The following is a 22,699-nucleotide window of genomic DNA, read 5'->3' on the forward strand; positions in this document are numbered from 1 at the left end:
GCTGAACTAATAACTCAACCAGTAGCTGAACCAGTAACTTCACCAGTAGCTGAACTAATAACTCAACCAGTAGCTGAACCAGTAACTTAACCAGTAGCTGAACTAATAACTCAACCAGTAGCTGAACCAGTAACTTAACCAGTAGCTGAACTAATAACTCAACCAGTAGCTGAACCACCATTTCAGTCAAAGCCAAATCATAAACAAACATAGCAACAAAGAACATAGATAACAAAACAACATGGCAGCAGCAAAGCAGCTTATGACCAAAAACAAAAGCCTGGTACCATATGGCAGCCAGGAAACTAAACCCAATGCCAAAGCGCTACCATGAGTTTGACCGCATTGTTTGTGTGACCTAACCACCCCATGCTGACCCCTCTCCTCTGAGGCCACCGTCACCTTTGACCCCTGTCCAGGAGGCCTGATGTGTGTGTGATGTGTGATGTATGTGTGTGGGGAAGACACACACACACGGGTCATCACAACAGACACAAAGACTGTTGTGAAATTGGGGGTAAAACGCACAACAGCGGGGGTATGTGTTTCCCATTGCCTCCTTTCTCGACCCACAGTGCACTGCTCTTTTAAAGGGCAAAACAATGATAATCACAATCATGGGTGATGGTTCGGTTGGCTTTCACTCATTTCACAGCAGTGGGGGGTTGGGGGGATAATTACAGCAACACTGACAGTGCTCACGCACCTGAATGTGGGGGAAGAAACAATAGGGCTCCCTGTGCAACACACTAATGGGCAGCCTGGCCTGTCACAGCGGAGGCTATGGACTCGATAACAGGCCTCTCCTGTACTCTCTCTATCAATAGACTATTAATGGTGAGGAGGAGGCCTTGTTTCTTAAAATAAGTTATAATAAGTTATAATAAGTTATAATTATTGTGGTGGGCTGCGATGCTGTCCAGTTGTTGTACAGTGTAATGATCACAAGGCAAGAGTGTAGAGTAGTCATGCAAAAATAGAAATGGCACCTTTGAATGGAGACGTTAAGAGTGTCGTTTTCATTTGTTATTCTGGGTATGTTTTTATCACGTTTGCTAAGGTTGACCTGGTGTCAGGTTCTGAACAGGGTAAACACACATTTACCAGGTGTATCAGTTAGCAAGTGACTATGAAGAGCATCTCACCTCCTCCTGTCCTATCGCTAGGCCCGGCCACCGGCGACTCCCCGCTCTCCCCTCTCGTCCCCTCCTCTGTCTCCTCCCTCCATTCTGCTGTCGTCCCATCGCCGCCAGGCTCCCTGGTGCCGGGGCTCTGGATGGAGTCAGGCACTGACTCAAAGGCGCTGTTCTCCTCCTCTTCCTCCTCTTCGTCCTGCGAGGAGAAGACGGTGCTCTCTGAGAGGCGTGTGCTGTCCACCGACGACAGCCGTGTGTGGCTGCAGGGGCGGTTGCGCCCCTCGTAGCCAGAGTTGCTGTAGCAGGAGGTGCTGTAACAACTGGTGCTGTAACAAGACGTGCTGTAGCAGGAGTTGTCGCACAACTCGCACTCGCTCCCCCTCACTCCCCGGCCGCCTCCGCCCCCTTCCGCCTCTTCGTTCTCCAGGCGTGGGTGCAGCGTCCTCCCTCCCCTCTCCCCTCCATCCAGGAGCTGGTTGAGTTCTGACAGGCGCTCGATGGACAGACTGCGGGGGAGGGTCCTACTACGACAGCAGGGAGCTGTGCACTCACGCACCTGGGAGGGGGACGCCAGGGATTGGGACGCGTCTCCCTCCTCCTCCTCCTCCCCTTCCCCCCCGACCTTGGAGGTGGGTTCGATGGTCGGCTCCTCGGTAGAAGACCCTCCCTCCTCCTCCTCTTCCTCCTCCCCGCTGCCCTGCAGTTGGTGTGCTGAAGGCAGGCTGTGGAGGAGGTGGTGGATGCGGATGTAGTGGGTGCGTGGCGTCTCGGGGTCGCCACACGATGAGGCGATCACCGTCTCCAGCTCCGAGACAGGCAGCGAGCAGGGCCTGTTCTTGCGCCGCAGGGCGCTCCGCATCGGAGGGGAGGCGCGGGCTGGGCAGCAACAGTCAACCCTCCTCGGTTTGGCTTCCACCACCACCTGCTGTCCCTCCTCCACTACCTCCACTACCTCCTCAGCCGGCACAGGCCCCGTAGCTCCTTCCAACGGCTCCTCCACAGCAGTGGTAGGTTCCTCACTGTCCAACTCCATCTCCACACCCTCAGGTTTAGGCTGCACCTGGGCCTCCCCCTCCTCAGACAGGGTTTGAGCCTCCTGGGCTCCAGTCTCCTCCTCCTCCTCTCTCTCCTCCACCAATTGTTCAGCTGAAACCTGCTCTTCTATCCCAGTCTGTGGCTCTGAAGAAGATACCTGCACCTCCCTAACTGTACTCTCCTCCATCTCAACCAGGGTGACCTGCTCCTCCACACCCTCCTCCTCCATGACATCGTCCCCAGGATGGGCCTCCTCTGTGAGGGAGACGTAAGCGAGAGTGGTGGAGGGCTCCGGGTCCTCCAAGTCTGGGGCTCCATCCAGGGGAAGTTCGGGTGTGTCGGGCCCCATGCTCAATGTGTCGTCGGCAGGGATCTCTGCTGGGGCGACTGGGTCCACCTGGTTTACCTCCAACTGGTCAGGGTCAGGGACCACAGGGCACTCCATGACGAGGGAGATGTCCTCGTCATCTAAAATGAGAGAGAACAATAAGTCACCTTACTGTCTTAGAATGGTGACTTGGGCACCCAATAAAATAAATTGCTGGCAAAGAGAAATTGCACTGTGAATTTCCTTTATGTGTAATTGTTTGAATAGTGGCATTGGCGTAGTACAGGGATTTTTAACACAAATGTGTTGGACTTGTAATCAGGACAATAATAGTACATGGAATGAATCAACAGTAATATTGTTCACATTAATCTCCACTGTGATCAATGTTCTTGACTAAATCATGTGGGACATAAAAAATTACTGGGTCTTATCGTGGTATTTCAATTTGATCATTGAGTAAAAAGGGACATAAATGTGATCTCGGTACTGATGTAAAAGAAGGTAAGGGATCAAAGAAGGAAGTGCTTGTGACCTGGGTGAATTGAGGACATTATCTCAAATCTGAACTGCAGCTGTCCACTAACATGATCCGTCGGCAGCCTGCGGCCAAGAGAATAGCTCACCACACGGTCCCTATAGTAGAGAGAGGGAGAGAGAGCGAGGCAGAGTGAGAGAGAGAGCGAGGCAGAGAGAGAGAGAGAGCGAGGCAGAGAGAGAGAGAGAGCGAGGCAGAGAGAGAGAGAGAGCGAGGCAGAGAGAGAGAGAGAGCGAGGCAGAGAGAGAGAGAGAGCGAGCGAGAGAGAGCGAGGCAGAGAGAGCGAGAGAGAGCGAGAGAGAGAGCGAGAGAGAGAGCGAGGCAGAGAGAGCGAGAGAGAGAGAGAGAGAGCGAGAGAGAGAGAGAGAGAGAGAGAGAGAGAGAGAGAGAGAGAGAGAGAGAGCGAGAGAGAGAGAGAGAGAGAGAGAGAGAGAGATACAAAGTTAGAGAAAACGCAAGCGAAGTAGAAAGAGACATTTAAAAGGACCAGACATACAATACCAATCAAAATTTTGGACACACCTACTCATTCAAGAGTTTTACTTTATTTTTTACTATTTCCTACATTGTAGAATAATAGTGAAGACCTCAAAACTGTGAAATAACACTTGATGTGGGACTATCATTTTTTTTCAACAGGACAGTGACCCAAAACACACCTCCAGGCTGTGTAAGGGCTATTTGACCAAGAAGGAGAGTGATAGAGTGCTGCGTCAGATGACCTGGCCTCCACAATCATCCGACCTCAACCCAATTGAGATGGTTTGGGATGAGTCGGACCTCAGAGTGAAGGAAAAGCAGCCAACAAGTGCTCAGCATATGTGGCAACTCCTTCAAGACTGTTGGAAAAGCATTCCTCATGAATCTGGTTGAGAGAATGCCAAGAGCGTGCAAAGCTGTCATCAAGGTACAGGGTAGCTACTTTGAGGAATCTGAAATATTAAATATATTTTGATTTGTTTAACACTTTTTTTGGTTAGTACATGATTCCATATGTGTTATTTCATAGTTTTGATGTCTTCACTATTATTCTACAATGCAGAAAATAGAAAAAAAAATCTTGAATGAGTACGTGTGTCCAAACTTTTTGACTGGTACTATACAGTATATACATAACATTCCATACAACCAACATGCAAACTGACATAAGGCTGTCCACACAGTCCACACAGGGGACATGGATCCCTAGCAGGGTCTGATCGCTAATGGCCCAGTAGGCCTGAGTGTGTGGAAGTGGCTGTGGTCAGGTCAGGTGACCTACCCGATGGCGTGTTTCTCCAGTAGCCTCTGCACCGGCATGGACAGCTTGCCCAGGAAACGTTTGATGATGGGCCGGCTCTTAGCAAACTTGTCCTTCACCTCGATCTCCAGCACGTCCGTAGGCAGAGACACAAAGCTGAAGCGCTGCAGACAGAAATAGTGAGAGGAGAGGAGAGGAGAGGAGAGGAGAGGAGAGGAGAGGAGAGAAAGGTATATTATGTTAGTGCCCATGGGCTTACTGATAACATCACTTGATTGGTTACACTCTATTATACATTAATGCCATTTACTGGGTATTTCTTCCAAGGAATTATATGGTAAATCAGGTACTGACATCATAATGACATGATAACTTCTATGTGGGTTTCTGTCACGCCTGCTCCCGCACTTCCCCCCTGGCGCACGAGGGCGCCAGGCTCCCCAGCATTGCGCACTCCTGCCATCATTATTAATGCAGAAGCCATCATACGAAGCATCGGGGAGTGCTGACGTTCCGGTTGGTGGTGACGTCGGGCCCGTGGCTCGACACCGATGGAACCGGGGTTGCCTAAGCTGGCTCATCGGGCCGTCATACCCTAGCTGGCTTGAGAGGTTTCTAAACCCGGTTGGCTCGGAAGGCGCCCATCCCACTTCAGACCTCAGCCGGATCGTTGGGGTTTCACGCCCAGCCGGCTTGTTCAGCGCCCGTTTCTCAGCCCGCCCATAGGGCTCGCCCACGTGGAATGCCGGGTGGCGCCCCTAAAGGAGGCAGTGGGGTACTGTCACGCCTGCTCCCCAGCATTGCGCACTCCTGCCATCATCATTACGCACACCTGCCTTCCCCCGTCACGCGCATCAGCGATTATTGGACTCACCTGGACTCAATCATCTCTGTCATTACCTTCCCTATATCTGTCTGGTTCCCCGCCCTGTTCCCTGCTTCTGCAATGATTATCCTATGTCCTTACATACCCATGTGCTGATGCTGGTCCTTTCATGTCTGTTCCCAATTAAATGTTTGACTCCCCTACCTGCTTCTCAACCCCGGCGTCGGTCCTTACAGGTCTCTTTATGATTCATTTATACACACAACTCTATGTACCATTAATATCATTCAGACTTGTTTTTCATGACCATTCATGGTGTTATCAATAGATCTATTAGGAATAGCAGGAGAGAGTGCATCTTTGTTAGGTATGGCTTCTCATTGATGAAACCTTCAAAAGCACATTAGCTTGTCATTATTCTCTTGATGACAGCTATTTTACATTGAAATAAAGAGCCTTTATCAAGGTCAAAACGGCAGCATTGCCTTCTCCGATTTACCTACTATGACCATACTCAAAATATATATTTTTTTTAAAGATGAAAGGACAATGGAACGTATAGAAATCTTCTTATGGAGTTTAGAGCTTGGATTAAGTAATCAATGTATGATAACATTGGATCTTGAAGGATAAGATTTTGAAATGTGCATTCCCTCTCTCTCTTTCTCTTACTGCCTTTATCTCTTTCTCTCCTTGCTTCACTCCCCTTTTCTATATTCCTCTCCTCCCTTCCTCTCTCTCTCCCCCTCCTTCCCTCAATCCATTTCTACATCTCCTTCCTTGCCTTTCTCTCCTTCCCTCACTCTCTTTTTTCTTTGACTCTGTCTCTCCGTTCCTCTCCATGGCTGGGATGTCTCTGCTGCTGTCCGTGGTGCTGAATGAACCAAGGCCGGCGGCAGCAGAATCTGAGCGCTGTCCAAGGTGCTTAAACGCCCTCTCCCTCAGCCAAGAATCAGAGAGAGAGAGAGTGCCTTGAACTCCATCCAAATGCTAGAGAGACCGGAGGAGCATCCTGCCCAGTGAACAAGCCAGATAAAAGGCACCAGTCTGCAGCTGCAGAAACTAACTGGCGTTTCATTGTAGAGCTTTGGTGGATTTGAAATGTACATAGGAGATGTAATGTGTGTGTGCAGTGTCCCAGAGCACGGTTAGCCATTGGGTGTACTATAACAGGGTTTGTGATGTTTAGTCCTCTGTGAAAGTGGATTTGCTGTGGTGCGTTCAATCAGTTACAGGTCAGTAGAAGAAAAAATGGCTTTGGCGTGGAGGACGGTTGGATGGGAGCACCTTGAAAGTGACCGGTTCATGGTTCCAGGGCACTGTTCCACTACTAGCCTGCTATCAGATTTCAGCTGCAGTGCCAAAGTGGATACGTTTGGTTGATCTGCTTTCTGCTGCACTTGAGTTGCTCCTCGCACTAAAAACAACAACGAAGCCACTGATTCCTCCATGCACTGGCCTAGTTAATGTCCCTCATCCCCCCCCCCCCCTGCACCACCCCTTAAAATCCAATCTGTAGCAGCTGAATGTAATTTGCACCCAGCAGTGTCTCTCCCTCTCCCTCCACCCCACGGCTTTGTCATCCTCAGTGCTCTGTTTTAATTGAATTGAAAAGTACAGCTCTTTCCTGTGTCGGAGAAGATAGAGACAGAAAGAAACATACACATAGTTCCACAAGCACACTATGCACTGAGCAAGAAGAGGTTTCATAGCCCATGTGAGAATGTTTTAGCCTGAGACTCCTTTCTCTGTGAGTTTGACCAATAACCACTACGCAAACAAACAAGATAGCTACAGGCCCACCAAAACAGATGCTGGGCGTATTCAAGGAAAAACGAAGACAGACAAATTAAGGAAGGAATAGGATGGAAGCAAAACTCAATCCATGTTTGCCTCAGTGTACTATCTGATGTGCAGGCTTTTTGCTTTCCCGATGATGGTAAATAAATAATGTCCATAGTATAGGTCATATTTTTGGGTTGAATGAATCTCTATCGGAAGAGAGCTATAGATTTAAATTACAGTAAAGTAGAGCAAATTGTGTGTCGTGACTCGTGAGTCATGACGATGCCTGCATACATGCAAATCCATTTCCCATCCAGCTCTGCATTCCTCTGGCCTGCAGCCATCTGGGAGACTACTGCAGTGACTAAGCTAAGCACAGCACATACTGTACAGTACAGTAAAGATGGTTGGCTGGCTATGGAATAGCCTCAGGCGCATACAGTTCTGTAGTATTATTGAGCCATACTGCTGAACCAGAGATGCTAAGCTAAGCTAACCTACCTGAAAACAAAAACATCCCTCTGTAGAGCAAGGTTCACAACATTGTTTGTTGTCACTTAAAGCCCGGCCAGGGTGGTTAACCATTAAGATGGATCCCCTCAAGTAAACCTCCCTTCCTAATTTACAAGGTGCTGTGGAGGAACTGAGGAGTAACAAAAACATGCTCCGTGCTAGCTATCATTAGCCTACAGCCTCGCACAAACACATAAAGGGTAAACAAACCAAGCCACTTGAGAGAACACAGAAGTGTTTTCTGTGTTCGAGTGCCAGGAGCGAGGGAAATGCTTTGGTGAGTCATTCTCCCAGTTCCAAGCCATCATATCACTTCTCGATTTTAATAAAGCAAAGTGTTAGCATACTGAGTGTTCGTGTAGCTTCCCTGATTAGCATGATTAGCGGGAGTGGCTGTCTGCCTCGGGTTCAGAGAGCAACACTGTCCCACAGTGGTGGGAAACTGAACGCACTCAGTGGTCGCAGTGATAATCGTGTTAGCCAAATAGTAGCAGCGCACTCCAGAAAATGCTGGGTCAGGGGCCGTTGCACTATTCTGAATGAATCCCAAATTAATGCCAACTCCTAGAGCCAGCAGTTACATTATATATACAAAAGTATGTGAACACCCCTTCAAATGAGTGGATTCGTCTAATTCAGCAACATCCATTGCTGACAGGTATGTAAAATCGAGCACACAGACATTGCAATCTTCATAGACTAACATTGGCAGTAGAATGGCCTTACTGAAGAGCTCAGTGACTTTCAACGTGGCACCATCATAGGATGCCACCTTTCCAACAAGTGAGTTCCTCAACTTTCTGCCCTGCTAGAGCTGCCCCATTTAAATAGATGTTCCCGAGTGGCGCAGCAGTCTAAGGCACTGCATCTCACTGCAAGAGGTGTCACTACAGTCCCCGGTTTGAATCCATGCTGTATCACATATCATACTACCATGATTGGGAGTCCCATAGGGCAGTGCACAATTGGTCCAGCGTCGTCCGGGTAGTTCGTCATTGTAAATAATATTTTGTTCTTAACTGACTTGCCTAGTTAAATAAAGGTTAAATAAAAAAATAAAAAAATGTAAGTGCTGTTATTGTGTAGAGGAATTGTCTAGGCGCAAAATTATAGGTCACACAAGCTCACAGAACGGGACTGCTAATTGCTGAAGCGCATAGCGTGTAAAAATCGTCTGTCTTCGGTTGCAACACTCACTACCGAGTTACAAACTGCCTCTGGAAGCAAAGTCAGCACAATAACTGTTTGTCGGGAGCTTCATGAAATGGGCTTCTATGGCTGAGCAGCAGCACACAAGCCTAAGATCACCATGCGCAATGCCAAGTGTTGGCTGGAGTGGTGTAAAGCTCGCCGTCATTGGACTCTGGAGCAGTGGAAATGTGTTCTCTGGTGACGATTCACGCTTCACCATCTGGCAGTCCGATGGACGAATCTGAGAACGCTACCTGCCCCAATGCATAGTGCCAACTGTAAAGTTTGGTGGAGGAGGAATAATGGTCTGGGGCTGTTTTTCATGGTTCGGGCTAAGCCCCTTAGTTCCAGTGAAGAGATATACGAACGCATTATAGATGATTCTGTGCTTCCAACTTTGTGGCAACAGTTTGGGGAAGGCCCTTTCCTGTTTCAGCATGACAATGCCCCCGTGCACAAACCAAAGTCCGTACAGAAATGGTTTGTCGAGATTGGTGTGGAGGAACTTGACTGGCCTGCACAGAGCCCTGACCTCAACCCTATCGAACACCTAAAGCTCGTGGCTGAATGGAATCAAGTCCCTGCAGCCATGTTCCAACATCTAGTGGAAAGCCTTCCCAGAAGAGTGGAGGCTGTTATAGCAGCACAGGGAGGACCAACAACATATTAATGCCCATGATTTTGGAATGAGATGTTTGATGAGCAGGTGTCCACATGCTTTTGGTAATGTAGTGTACCTTACTCATAGGAAGTACATGGACCAGAGTTAAATATGTAATACAGATACAGGTCCAAACCAGGTAGGAAAACAAAAAACAGCACACAATAGTGACATTTAGAAGTATTTCTGACCTTCTAACTTCTGTTAGCTGACAATCTCACCAGACACTACTGGGAACATTGACAGAACATTAGCTAAGATTCCCCTTTAAGTTCTAGTTAGGGATTTAGCTAACAGTATTACGATAACATCCCAAAAACATTCAGTGAATGTTTTTTGATAACCAAATCTTTATATATATGTAAAAAAAAACAAAAAAAACTTTTGACTGAAATATCATCGGAATGTTCTCCTAACATTCACTAAAATGTTGTGCACAACATCTTTACCAACCACCAGAGATAACACAACGTAGGTGATATAGAGACATGGCATTTTCATTTCATTAATAAGACATTTGAACAGAATTTAATTATACAAACACAACCATATTTTTTACAATTTATCTTAACAATCTGGGGTTTAAACCTGCAATGATTGGCTCCCAAGCCAGGTATTTTATCGATCGAGTTCAGTGTGTCAAATCGGAGGGTCTGTTGTCCGGACCTCTGGCAGTCTCTATGGGGGTGCCACAGGGTTCAATTCTTGGACCGACTCTCTTCTCTGTATATATCAATGATGTCGCTCTTGCTGCTGGTGAGTCTCTGATCCACCTCTACGCAGACGACACTATTCTGTATACTTCTGGCCCTTCTTTTGACACTGTGTTAACAACCCTCCAGGCGAGCTTCAATGCCATACTTCTCTCCTTCCGTGGCCTCCAATTGCTCTTAAATACAAGTAAAACTAAATGCATGCTCTTCAACCGATCGCTGCCTGCACCTGCCCGCCTGTCCAACATCACTACTCTGGACGGCTCTGACTTAGAATATGTGGACAACTACAAATACCTAGGTGTCTGGTTAGACTGTAAACTCTCCTTCCAGACTCACATCAAGCATCTCCAATCCAAAGTTAAATCTAGAATCGGCTTCCTATTCCACAACAAAGCATCCTTCACTCATGCTGCCAAACATACCCTTGTAAAACTGACCATCCTACCAATCCTCGACTTCGGTGATGTCATTTACAAAATAGCCTCCAAAACCCTACTCAATAAATTGGATGCAGTCTATCACAGTGCCATCCGTTTTGTCACCAAAGCCCCATATACTACCCACCACTGCGACCTGTACGCTCTCGTTGGCTGGCCCTCGCTTCACACTCGTCGCCAAACCCACTGGCTCCAGGTCATCTACAAGACCCTGCTAGGTAAAGTCCCCCCTTATCTCAGCTCGCTGGTCACCATAGCAATGCCCACCCGTAGCACGCGCTCCAGCAGGTATATCTCTCTGGTCACCCCCAAAACCAATTCTTCCTTTGGCCGCCTCTCCTTCCAGTTCTCTGCTGCCAATGACTGGAACGAACTACAAAAATCTCTGAAACTGGAAACACTTATCTCCCTCACTAGCTTTAAGCACCAGCTGTCAGAGCAGCTCATAGATTACTGCACCTGTACATAGCCCATCTATAATTTAGCCCAAACAACTACCTCTTTACCTACTGTATTTATTTATTTTGCTCCTTTGCACCCCATTATTTCTATCTCTACTTTGCACCTTCTTCCACTGCAAACCAACCATTCCAGTGTTTTTTTTACTTGCTATATTGTATTTACTTCGCCACCATGGCCTTTTTTTATATTTTTATTTATTAATATATTTTATTTGCCTTCACCTCCCTTATCTCACCTCACTTGCTCACATTGTATATAGACTTATTTTTCACTGTATTATTGACTGTATGTTTGTTCTACTCCATGTGTAACTATGTGTTGTTGTATGTGTCGAACTGCTTTGCTTTATCTTGGCCAGGTCGCAATTGTAAATGAGAACGTGTTCTCAATTTGCCTACCTGGTTAAATAAAGGTGAAATAAAAATAAATAAAAATCCTCTGTGCCACCAGGGAGGCCAGTCGTGTATATAGCCATGCCAGTATGGTCAATCAGGAATTCCATGCTTCCTTTTTAGCCTTCTTAGACATAACCAACCCAGGGAAATACTGGTAACTGAGTTATTCACCGTCACTTCACCCATCCTCTTTATATGCTGCATACTTCTGGGCCCATATTTACAAAGTATCCAGGACTATGAGCGCTGATCTAAGATCAGATCATGAAAAATAAGCCAAGGGGGACCTTGGTGAATGCACCAATTTGTAAGTCGCTCTGGATAAGAGCGTCTGCTAAATGACTTAAATGTAAATGTAAATGTTATCAAAAGTCAACAAGTATGAGTTATATCAGGTGTGTTTTTCAAAGTTGTACAGTCAATTTCTATACAATGTTTAATTTCTTACATTTAGTCTAAATTCTGCATTCGACTGGATTTATAAATCTGGACAAAATGAAGACATCCTCTCTTTTAGTAGAGTATACTGTATCTGAGGGGGGGGGGGGGGGCATGGTGAAAGAATAGTTGGGATTGAACCGGCAATCTCCAGATCTGCAGTGAGATTATTAGCCTTCTGTGCCGACAGGAGATAACTGTGGCGGAACACCATTTTTGAGCTATTAAAATGCTCCCATTCTCTTCATATGCTGTCAACTTCTAACACTTTATGATTTTCTTTCTTCATCACGTGTTGAAAGTCTTGTCACGTCTAAGAAGGTTAAAAAGATAGCACGGAATTCCTGATTTACCATACCGGCATGGCTACACACTGAGAAAAGAACATGTAAAGCCGAAACCACAGTTTTTTTTTTATTTTTATTTATTTATTTATTTTATTTCACCTTTATTTAACCAGGTAGGCAAATTGAGAACACGTTCTCATTTACGAAACCACAGGTAACTGGGTAAGAATGAGAGAGTAGAGAGCTTCAATTCCCAGACACTGCGCAGCGTATGCCTACTTAACTGTCACGAGTATCCATAGTAAACAGTCGTGTTTGTTATGTTCACTATATAGCCCTTGTGAATTATCGTTGTGTGTTCCTTTTGACTCACCTTACGTGTCCTACAGGAGCCACCAAACCTGCCTCCTGTTACGTTCGCTCACGAAAAAACGCGAGGAGAGTTTGCTGGGTACGTACTGAGCGACAATTGCAGAAATCATCAACTGAGTGCCTACAAATGGATGAACCCTTTCTCCCGTCCAGCCATTAACATTCCTGTGGTGTTCGGTGAGTCAGTGTGTGGCAATACTCAGAAGGCATGAACGGCATGCTCTGTGCCTCATCAGGGGTTTGATGATGAAATGCCTTTTGCAGAGTCAGACAGGCCTGCTTAGTCAAGCGCTAAGGTAGCTACAGCTACAGTACGTGCCCAGTCCCGCCTCAGGAGGTACCAAATATGCCAGGCGGAATAGAGTGTGACAGGGGCTAAATACTACGGCACGGCCAGAGTGAGAAAGATTAGCCTGGGCCAGGGAGAGGTCACGGGCTTGATTCATGACTGGGCCATCAGGACTGCATCACATTTTAAGCACTTCCCAAAAGACACAAAATGGAGGGATGGTATAGGACACTGCTATAAGAGGGTGATATAGCCACAAAGATTGAAAGGATATGTACTGCATGTATATCCTATATGCTGTACATAAAATATACAGCACAGCAAACCAGTTTTATGGCATCATCAATGCTTACTGTTCCACATCACAGGGCATAACATGCAACTTTTTTCCCTTCAATATGCACAAATGACTTCCTTAACACATCCACGGAAATGTGCCTGCTAAATCAATTATTCACACTGTGTCTCTGCCTCTGTCTCTGTCTCTGTCTCTCTCTGTCTCTGTCTCTGTCTCTGTCTCTGTCTCTGTCTCTCTCTCTCTCTCTCTGAGCGGGTGTGAGTTATGGCCACATGTATGACATGGCAGGCAGTATATTTCATTGGCGGCAGGGCTGTAAATCCTAAAGGACATTTATGGCTGTGGAGATGACACCGACAGGAATAGGGAGAGTGTGTAACAACAGTGATTACAGGAAAGCTCCACTAGTCCAGCATAGTCTGCAGTGCAGAAAGACAAATTCGGGTTAGAAATTGGTCCACAAAAGCAGGATCCAAATTAGTCAACTGGGGAAGGAGCTCCAAGGTATACAGATGACGATTCCAAATGAGTCCACTCACTGAGAAATTAATCTATGGTACAGAAGGTGCAGAAGGAAGTGGGTCGTTGGTGTGCATATAGCCAGCATGGGTAATCAGCATGGGAGCACTGTATTGATGTTATAGTTACAGTCTGTGGGGAGATAGCAGATCTCACCAACATGGCCCCCATGGAACCAATTCACTGAAGGGAATCAAAAAGGGATGGGGTTATCTTTCCCATTCCTCTTGCACCGACCAGGGTCCCATATTTCCATCAGAGTTCATCTCTTCGCCTCTGCTCTCCGCCTCTTGAACACTCATTTGCTCCATCTCTCGCTCTCTCCCCATCTCTCTCTCCCCCATCTCTCTCTGCCCATCTCTCCATTTCTCTCCCCCCGACTTCTCTCTCCCCGATTTCTCTCTCCCCCTTCTCTCTCCCCATCTCTCTCCCCATCTCTCTCCCATATATCTCTCTCCCCAATCACTCTCTCCCATCTTTCTCTCCCCATCTCTTGCTCTCCAGTCTCTCTCTCCCTCTGCTCCACCATAGATCTGTCTAACAGGGTGACGTTACATAGAGTCATATCAGGGTGCCACTCACATTATCAATCCCTCATATCACATTCATGTGCAACAGTGACTTGATGGGACAGACACAGAATGCTAACGCCATCTGTTCTGAGAGAGTCTAAAGACCCTTTCAAAACCTGTTGCAGTTGACACCAACCGAAAGGTTGCTGGTTGGAATCCCAGAGCTGATTAGGTGAAACATCTGTCTGTGCCCTTGATCAAGGCACTTAACCCCAATTGCTCTGGATAAGAGCGTCTGCTAAATGACAACAACAACAAAAATACTGCTGGGCCCTGAGTGTCACCCATTCGTTCTTTGTGTTACACCCATATTTCAAATCGGGTGGAGATGGAGAATGTGGGTCACCACCAGATGAACACCCCCACATTTGTAATGAAGTCCAGACCAACTAGGTTAGTGGGATAAGGTGGTAATGCAATACATGTAGAACATTTATGAAAGGGGTTGTCCTCCATAACATGAAGACGACAAGACATTACTTTAATGCTTACCTTCTATTTGACGTGAAACACATGTGGGATTGAAAAAACAAACAAAGGGAAGCAATTACTCCTAAAACATACCAGGTCAGATTCTTTTTCATTGCAGTTCTATTTTGAAAGAAATGCATTATTGAATATTTAAGGCATATAGTGCTTTTTCACACTGTCAAAGTCACCCAGTGAGTTCCACAGATGCTGTGTGTTCCAGCTATGTGGGGTTTGGCTCGGTGCCATGGTCCTCCCTTGCCTCAGTGCTGGGGGATACACGGGAGAACCCATAAGGACACTGTGACGTAGATACAGGAAGTCCGTTCACTCTGTCACACAAGAACCGCACAGTAGGTAGTGAGGCGACAGAGAGGAACTCCTTAGCACACACACGCACGTACACACATACACACCTACACACATTCTCTTTAGGCTCTTCTGTGAGCCGGCAAAAATCACCAGTCAGTGTAACTGTGACATAAAAGGTAACTTTGACAAATACACAATATTATAATAAACCCACCAATAAATTAGTAAATCAATGAATATCTAATGGCTTGTTTTCTGGAGTTGGCTCATTGATCACAAATTGATAGAGTGTAAGCCTGAGCCTTCTCTTGTACAGACTACAGACTTAACAAAGTGTTACGACAAAAGGGAGGGAGCAGAATGGTATGCGTTGAGAGGTGAAGTTGAACTGTTCTAAGGATACTCAGCGGCAGCATCAAGGAACCCACAAAGACGTTGCTTCCCAGGGGCTCCCCTTTTCAAGTCTCTCTCTCTGCTCCGCGCGAAGAAGAGAAATAAACTCAATGTCAGACACGAGTCCTCGACAAACACACAGCAACACTACAGCTTTCCCAATGAACTGTGTTGCGTTAACGCACAGCAGGCCAATGAAACCGTCCCAAACTTCTCCATCTTGATCCTGCTTTTTTTCCCCTTCCGGGACTTCAATGACAAATCCTTACTTTGGAAAAGTACCTTTGTTCTGGTGTGGACAAACATTTTGTTCCTAACCAAGTAGGTAAACTGAGCATGCACAGTGTACAAACTAAGACATAAAGATAGGTGGGGGAAACAATAATATCTCAGAGGCACACCAAGGTTTGAGTCTTCCCCTATCTAGAATCCTTACTTTGCACAGAGCTTTGAGGCCACTGTGTCAACTGCATTTCCCCGGCCGGTGTCAACATTCTCAAGAACAATGTCTGCGAGATGAATTAGATGTACTTGCCAAATACTCAGTGTAGCAGAGACAGACAGTCGAGGGGGACACACAATAGGGACACTTCCCAACCTGTTTGACTGCAGCCTGTCACCAACTCTTCTCACAGTTCCTACACTTTACATCCCTTTCTTCACCCTGTTCATGTCATGCATTTCTCAGATTTGCCTTTCAAAATGGCAGGCTCCCCCAAGCCCTGAGTTCAGTCATGTTCACAAAAGACATGTGTCAGGGTAGAATTATATCCCCTTAACAGACACACGACGCCATCGAGGATCCATCGACGCCGACCAAGATCCATTAAGGATGAACGCATTATCATTATCAAGTCAGAGTCAACACAGGGACAGGGAGGGAGAGGGCAGGCTTGTCCTCAGCTGTGTGGCTCTAGAGTCTCGTGAACTAAACCAGGCCAAATGGTCACAGACACAAGGTCCTAACTATATAAAGGTCTGTCATAAAAACGGATTTGGAATGGAACAGCATTGAAGTACTTAACAATCAACCAAGGGTATAAGCTATTTTCACATCTACCTCCATTCTATATTGTATAGTGTGTGTATTGTTTTGTGACGTACACGTACTGTATAATGCTTTTCCCTTGCTGGCGTCTTGCCATACCTCCCTGGGTTCAAAACTGAAGACACTTGAATAAACTAGTGACACTGTCACAGAAACAAGGTACAGTTTCTAGAATACCCAGAGACCACTAGCAACCCTAGACCACTGTCAACCCTAGACCACTGTCAACCCTACCAACCCAGCAGTCACACTCACCTCTCTTTGCCAAACAGGGTTGATGGTGTTACAGACAATGCGGGAGCGTTTCTCCTGGCCGTGGTGGGGCAGCGCGGGGTAGAGGCTGTGCTTGCCGGGCTGGATGGCGATCTTCAGGTAGGGGTCAGGGTTGAAGAACATGCCCTTCTTCAGCCCCACCGCTTGGACATCTGAGAGAGAGAGAGAGAGTCATATAGACTGTATTCTGTAGTTTGAAGGGATGTAACTATATTCTCTCTAAATATTCCCTCTCCAGGATGGCAGGTAGCCTAGCGTTTAAGAGTGTTGGGCCAGTAACGGAAAGGTTGCTGGTTGGAATCCCCGAGCTGACTAGGTGAAATATCTGTCAATGTTCCCTTGAGCAAGGCACTTAACTCTCTTAATCGCTCCTGTAAGTCAGACACAGTAAGAGTGTCTGCTACATTACTCAAATGTAAAGAAAAAGTAAGACAAAATGGGTGACGTACGGTAAAAGCTGGTGGTTGGGCGAGAGAAACAGGAAGATAAAATACGTGGAAACAGGGCGAGAAAGATAGAATTCTACAAACCACTCAAGAGCCTGATAACCTGTTCAAATATTCATCCCCTAACAGAGGGAGACTGAGCGATCAAACGCAGTGTGTGGATCTTGCTGTTAATGGTTCTGGGCCTTGTTTACAACTCGGCCTCTAGTCGTACCCCATTGATCAAAGCTTGTGGCGGTGTAGTTCTCTCTCTCCCTCTGCGTGTCCGCTGCCTATAGCTGCTCTGGGCCACTCGATAAATCACAAACAATAGCCTGGGCCAGGAGATCCCCCCCTTTCAGACTGTAAGCGCTAGCTCCCTCTCCTCCACTCCAATCAACCCCGCTGTCTGTCTGTCTGTCTGTCTGTCTGTCTTTGGTGTGAATATATAGGGCTGTACATGCTGCACCTCTAGGGGGGTGACTGTGGTAGCAGACAAGGCGGACCAGGGGAAGGAGGGTTTGTGTATAACGGGAGACGGGGTACAGACAGCAGTCAACACTGGCCTGCTTGGTAGCTAAGTCGCTAATGCTCATATTTGTACCAGCATTTCTAAAGCAGTAGCAAGAGAGAAGTGGTTATGAATGAAATATATATGAGAACACGACACGGTCAATGGCTAAAGCCACACAGTGTGGCGGGGTTGAACGATGTATGTGCGTTAAAAGAGAGTGTGTGTAGCTTCACTGCGTCTGGTGAAATGTTAGTGCTCGTTTGGAGTATAGTTTCATTGTTTGAGGAAAGCTTGGATAGAGTGGCAAAAGCTTTTCAGCTTTTACTCCAGGTAAGGGAGTAGTGGGCGGGAAAAGGGAGGATACGTGAAAATACAGAATACGTTTCATCTTGTGGCGCCTCCCATTGCTCATAGTAACATCTATTAGCTGAACATTTACACAAATAACAGTTCTGGACTACTCTTCACATTATGTTGCCCTCGTACCATATAGTTACTCTATAAGTACTTCAATAACCAGAGTGTACATGGTGCAGTAAAATAGGTGAATTAAAACTATGTTCAAATGACTAATATAGTTACTATGTAGATACATGTACAGTAACTACACCTTAATGCAAATTCCATATAATAACATGCCAAAGTCCAAAGTGTGACCCCTTTATGTGCACGTGAAAGGATGGCCTTGGTTTCAGCTCCTCTTTAGAGAGCGACAAAAGGAAGGTAACTGTGGACCTGTAGCAGTCAGAGCCTTGAAAGAGGACCCCTGAAGGGTTCCTGAAGATGAAAGCCTATATTGAACACGGTCAGCGAATCAAACGGAGCATTCCAACAGGCATCTGAAAGACAGCTACATTTGGAAGGTAGCTCCAGAGGCTCTATCCATAGCAATGTGAAAAACAGCTACAGTACAGATTGCCAGGGCATCAGTGACACTTGTGGGGGATGTTGAGCTGTGGAGGTATGGGCACAGTACAGTAGGGCCAGATACAACAAGCCCCAGGCAGTGCATGGGCGATTGGCTCTTAAAGGAGCACAACAACAAACACTTCCAAAATATAACTACACATTTGCTTTTAAAGAGAACTAGAAAGTGTATGTATAGCTAAGGACAAAGATGCAGTTTATCCACCTACCATGGAGAGAGAAAGAGAGAGGGAGAAACTGCATTGAAAGTTTTCGCCGATGCTCTTGCTCAAATAGATATAGACAAATTCCAAAGCTACAGATGCCTCCAAAATGTCAGTAGTGGTACCTTACCACTAGAACCGCCATAGGTCAAAGGTCACGGACGTTTGATTTTGTAAAAATAAAATAAAAATATAAGCCATGTCCTGCTCCTTCCCTGACTTTTCCTAAATGTTTGTATTTTACACTGCTCGTTTGTCAGAATTTTGAAATCACAAAAAAAGCATTTAGAGCCTTTTTACCTGTTTTATTCACACCTACTCCCAACCTAACCCGCTAAGAAATGTGCTGTAGGACGTTGGTACCCAGTCAGGTGCTAAAGCTTCTCTCTCTATGTCACGTTCCTGACCTGTTTTCTCTTGTTTTTTATGTCTTTATTGGTCAGGGCGTGAGTGTTGGGTGGGCAGTCTATGTTTTCTATTTCTATGTGGGGTTTTGTGTTCGGCCTGGTATGATTCTCAATTAGAGACAGGTGTGTATCGTTTGTCTCTGATTGAGAGTCAAACTAAGGCAGCCAGGGTTTCACTGGTGTTTTGTGGGTGTTTGTTTCCTGTGTTAGCGTTTGGGCCACACAGGACTGTTGCAGGTTAGTCACGTTTGTTGTTTTGTTAATTTGTAGTGTTTGTTGGTTTGCCATTAAAATCATGAATACCTCCTACTCCGCATCTTGGTCCGATCCATGCTCCTCCTCGTCTGAGGAGGAGAACGACATTGACAGCCTTTACAGAAACACCCACCCAACCAGGACCAAGCGGATTGGAGAAGGACGGCAAGAACCAAAGCAATGGAGAGAAGAGGAATGGATTTGGGAGGAGATCCTAGACGGTAAAGGACCCTGGGCACAGCCAGTGGAGTGTCGCCGCCCCAAAGCGGAGCTGGAGGCAGCGAAAGCGGAGAGGCGTCATTATGAGGCGCTTGCAAGGCAGAGTGGCTGGAAACCCGAGAGGCTCACCCAAAAATTTCCTGGGGGGGGGGCTAAGGGGTAGTGTGGCGAAGCCGGGTTGGATACCTGAGCCAACTCCCCGGGCTTACCGTGGAGTGAGAGGGCGTCGTACTGGTCAGACACCGTGTTATGCGGTAAAGCGCACGGTGTCCCCAGTACGCGTGCTTAGCCCAGTGCGGGCTATTCCACCTTGCCGCACTGGGAGGGCTAGGTTGGGCATCGAGCCGGATGTCATGAAGCCGGCCCAACGTATCTGGCCTCCAGTACGTCTCCTCGGGCCGGCGTACATGGCACCAGCCTTACAGGTGGTGTCCCCGGTTCGCCTGCATAGCCCAGTGCGGGCTATTCCACCTCGCCGCACTGGCAGGGCTACGGGGACCATTCAACCTGGTAAGGTTGGAGAGGCTCGGTGCTCAAGAGCGCGTGTCCTCCTTCACGGTCCGGTATATCCGGCGCCACCTTCCCGCCCCAGCCCAGTACCACCAGTGCCTACACCACGCACCAGGCTTCCAGTGCATCACCAGAGCCCTGTTCCTCCTCCCCGCACTCGCCCTGAGGTGCGTGCCCTCAGCCCGGTACCTCCAGTTCCGGCACCACGCATCAGGCCTATAGTGCGTCTCAGCCGGCCAGAGTCTGCCGTCTGCCCAGCGGTGCCTGAACTGCCCGTCTGCCCAGCGCCATCTGAGCCATCTGTCTGCCCAGCGCCATCTGAGTCATCCGTCTGTCCCGAGCCAGTAGAGCCGCCCGTCTGTCCCGAGCCAGTAGAGCCGTCCGTCAGTCAGGAGCCGCTAGAGCCGTCCGTCAGTCAGGAGCTGCCAGAGACGCCAGCCAGTCAGGAGCTGCCAGAGACGCCAGCCAGTCAGGAGCTGCCAGAGACGCCCGCCAGTCAGGAGCTGCCAGAGACGCCCGCCAGTCAGGAGCTGCCAGAGACGCCCGCCAGTCAGGAGCTGCCAGAGACGCCCGCCAGTCAGGAGCTGCCAGAGACGCCCGCCAGTCAGGAGCTGCCAGAGACGCCCGCCAGTCAGGAGCTGCCAGAGACGCCCGCCAGTCAGGAGCTGCCAGAGACGCCCGCCAGTCAGGAGCTGCCAGAGACGCCCGCCAGTCAGGAGCTGCCAGAGACGCCCGCCAGTCAGGAGCTGCCAGAGACGCCCGCCAGTCAGGAGCTGCCAGAGACGCCCGCCAGTCAGGAGCTGCCAGAGACGCCCGCCAGTCAGGAGCTGCCAGAGACGCCCGCCAGTCAGGAGCTGCCAGAGACGCCCGCCAGTCAGGAGCTGCCAAAGACGCCCGCCAGTCATGAGCTGCCCGCCAGTCATGAGCTGCCCTCCAGTCATGAGCTGCCCTCCAGTCATGAGCTGCCACTCAGTCCGGAGCTGCCACTCATCCCGGAGCAGCTGCCCCTTATCCCGGAGCAGCTGCCCCTTATCCCGGAGCAGCTGCCCCTTATCCCGGAGCAGCTGCCCCTTATCCCGGAGCAGCTGCCCCTTATCCCGGAGCAGCTGCCCCTTATCCCGGAGCAGCTGCCCCTTCTCCCGGAGCTGCAGCCCCTTCTCCCGGAGCTGCTGCCCCTTCTCCCGGAACTGCTGCCCCTTCTCCCGGAGCTGCTGCCCCTTCTCCCGGAGCTGCTGCCCCTTCTCCCGGAGCTGCTGCCCCTTCTCCCGGAGCTGCTGCCCCTTCTCCCGGAGCTGCTGCCCCTTCTCCCGGAGCTGCTGCCCCTTCTCCCGGAGCTGCTGCCCCTTCTCCCGGAGCTGCTGCCCCTTATCCCGGTGCTGGCCCTTATCCCGATGCTGCCCCTTCATTTAGGTGGGTTGAGTTGGAGGGTGGTCATTGGGAGGGGAATACGGAAGCGGGGAGTGACTATGGTGGGGTGGGGATCTCGCCCAGAGCCTGAGCCACCACCGTGGTCAGATGCCCACCCAGACCCTCCCCTAGACTTTGTGCTGGTGCGCCCGGAGTTCGCACCTTAAGGGGGGGGTTATGTCACGTTCCTGACCTGTTTTCTCTTGTTTTTTATGTCTTTATTGGTCAGGGCGTGAGTGTTGTGTGGGCAGTCTATGTTTTCTATTTCTATGTGGGGTTTTGTGTTCGGCCTGGTATGATTCTCAATTAGAGACAGGTGTGTATCGTTTGTCTCTGATTGAGAGTCATACTAAGGCAGCCAGGGTTTCACTGGTGTTTTGTGGGTGTTTGTTTCCTGTGTTAGCGTTTGGGCCACACAGGACTGTTGCAGGTTAGTCACGTTTGTTGTTTTGTTAATTTATAGTGTTTGTTGGTTTGCCATTAAAATCATGAATACCTCCTACTCCGCATCTTGGTCCGATCCATGCTCCTCCTCGTCTGAGGAGGAGAACGACATTGACAGCCTTTACACTCTATCTCTACTCACTGAATGAATGATGAATGGGCGATAATTGTGCACCTTACTTCACAATGGAATTTAAATTAGGCCTAACTGAATGATAAGGAGGGTGAAGAGGTTGATTTAATTCAGTTTAGTGTAATGATGCGTTTGTTATGCCTATTTATCAGCAGCAAATCATTTGACAGCACGCCTTTGGGGTTGATACCACTGTCTTTTACATTTTACTTTGTAAAAAGAAGCTGTTATCCTGTTGAGGCTGGGGGCGCTGTTGTCACTATTTATGCTAATCGTGTAATTTTTGAAACGGCTTCCCACTAAATTCTTGATCGTACAATATGCATATTATTATTATTATTGGATAGAAAACAGTCTATAGTTTCTATAGGAGTTGAAATTTTGTCTCTAAGGGGAACAGAACCCATTCTACAGCAATTTCCCTGACATGGAGTCAGATTTCAGAAATGTTGGCCCCTGATCTGGAGTCAGTTAAAAGGCCACTGTTATTGCTATGAGTATACGGACACTGCTTACGTCTTCCCCTGGATGCCTTTACGTGATGACGATTTGAATGGGGTCGATTGCGCGTTCACAGGCACTATAAATTAAAAAACCCTGTAGCTAGCAACTCTTTTCTTGGTGCGTCATGCGCGTGGAGGACACCGACCCGCACCTGTTCCAAGCATTAGTGTTGGGAGTAATCTTTCTCCGGTCATGTTAAGACTCGTTATAGGAGTTAAA

At 47.9% G+C, this 22,699-nt stretch overlaps 1 protein-coding gene across 5 annotated transcripts in view; it reads right to left on the minus strand.

Moving 5' to 3' along the window:
- The window catches only part of LOC129859263 (E3 ubiquitin-protein ligase HECW1), an 82,383-nt gene that overhangs the window by 31,448 nt on the left and 28,236 nt on the right, over positions 1-22,699 (minus strand). For all 5 annotated transcript variants that reach the window (XM_055928807.1, XM_055928805.1, XM_055928810.1 and 2 more), the window contains 4 exons: positions 16,515-16,684; positions 4,299-4,441; positions 3,035-3,135; positions 1,146-2,639 (listed from right to left, as the gene is read on the minus strand). In XM_055928807.1, the coding sequence (XP_055784782.1) occupies positions 1,146-2,639; positions 3,035-3,135; positions 4,299-4,441; positions 16,515-16,684 (1,908 nt within the window). The remainder of the gene's footprint in view (positions 1-1,145; positions 2,640-3,034; positions 3,136-4,298; positions 4,442-16,514; positions 16,685-22,699) is intronic.

The sequence above is a fragment of the Salvelinus fontinalis genome, chromosome 7, assembly GCF_029448725.1.
Source record: "Salvelinus fontinalis isolate EN_2023a chromosome 7, ASM2944872v1, whole genome shotgun sequence".
Lineage (NCBI taxonomy): Eukaryota > Metazoa > Chordata > Actinopteri > Salmoniformes > Salmonidae > Salvelinus > Salvelinus fontinalis.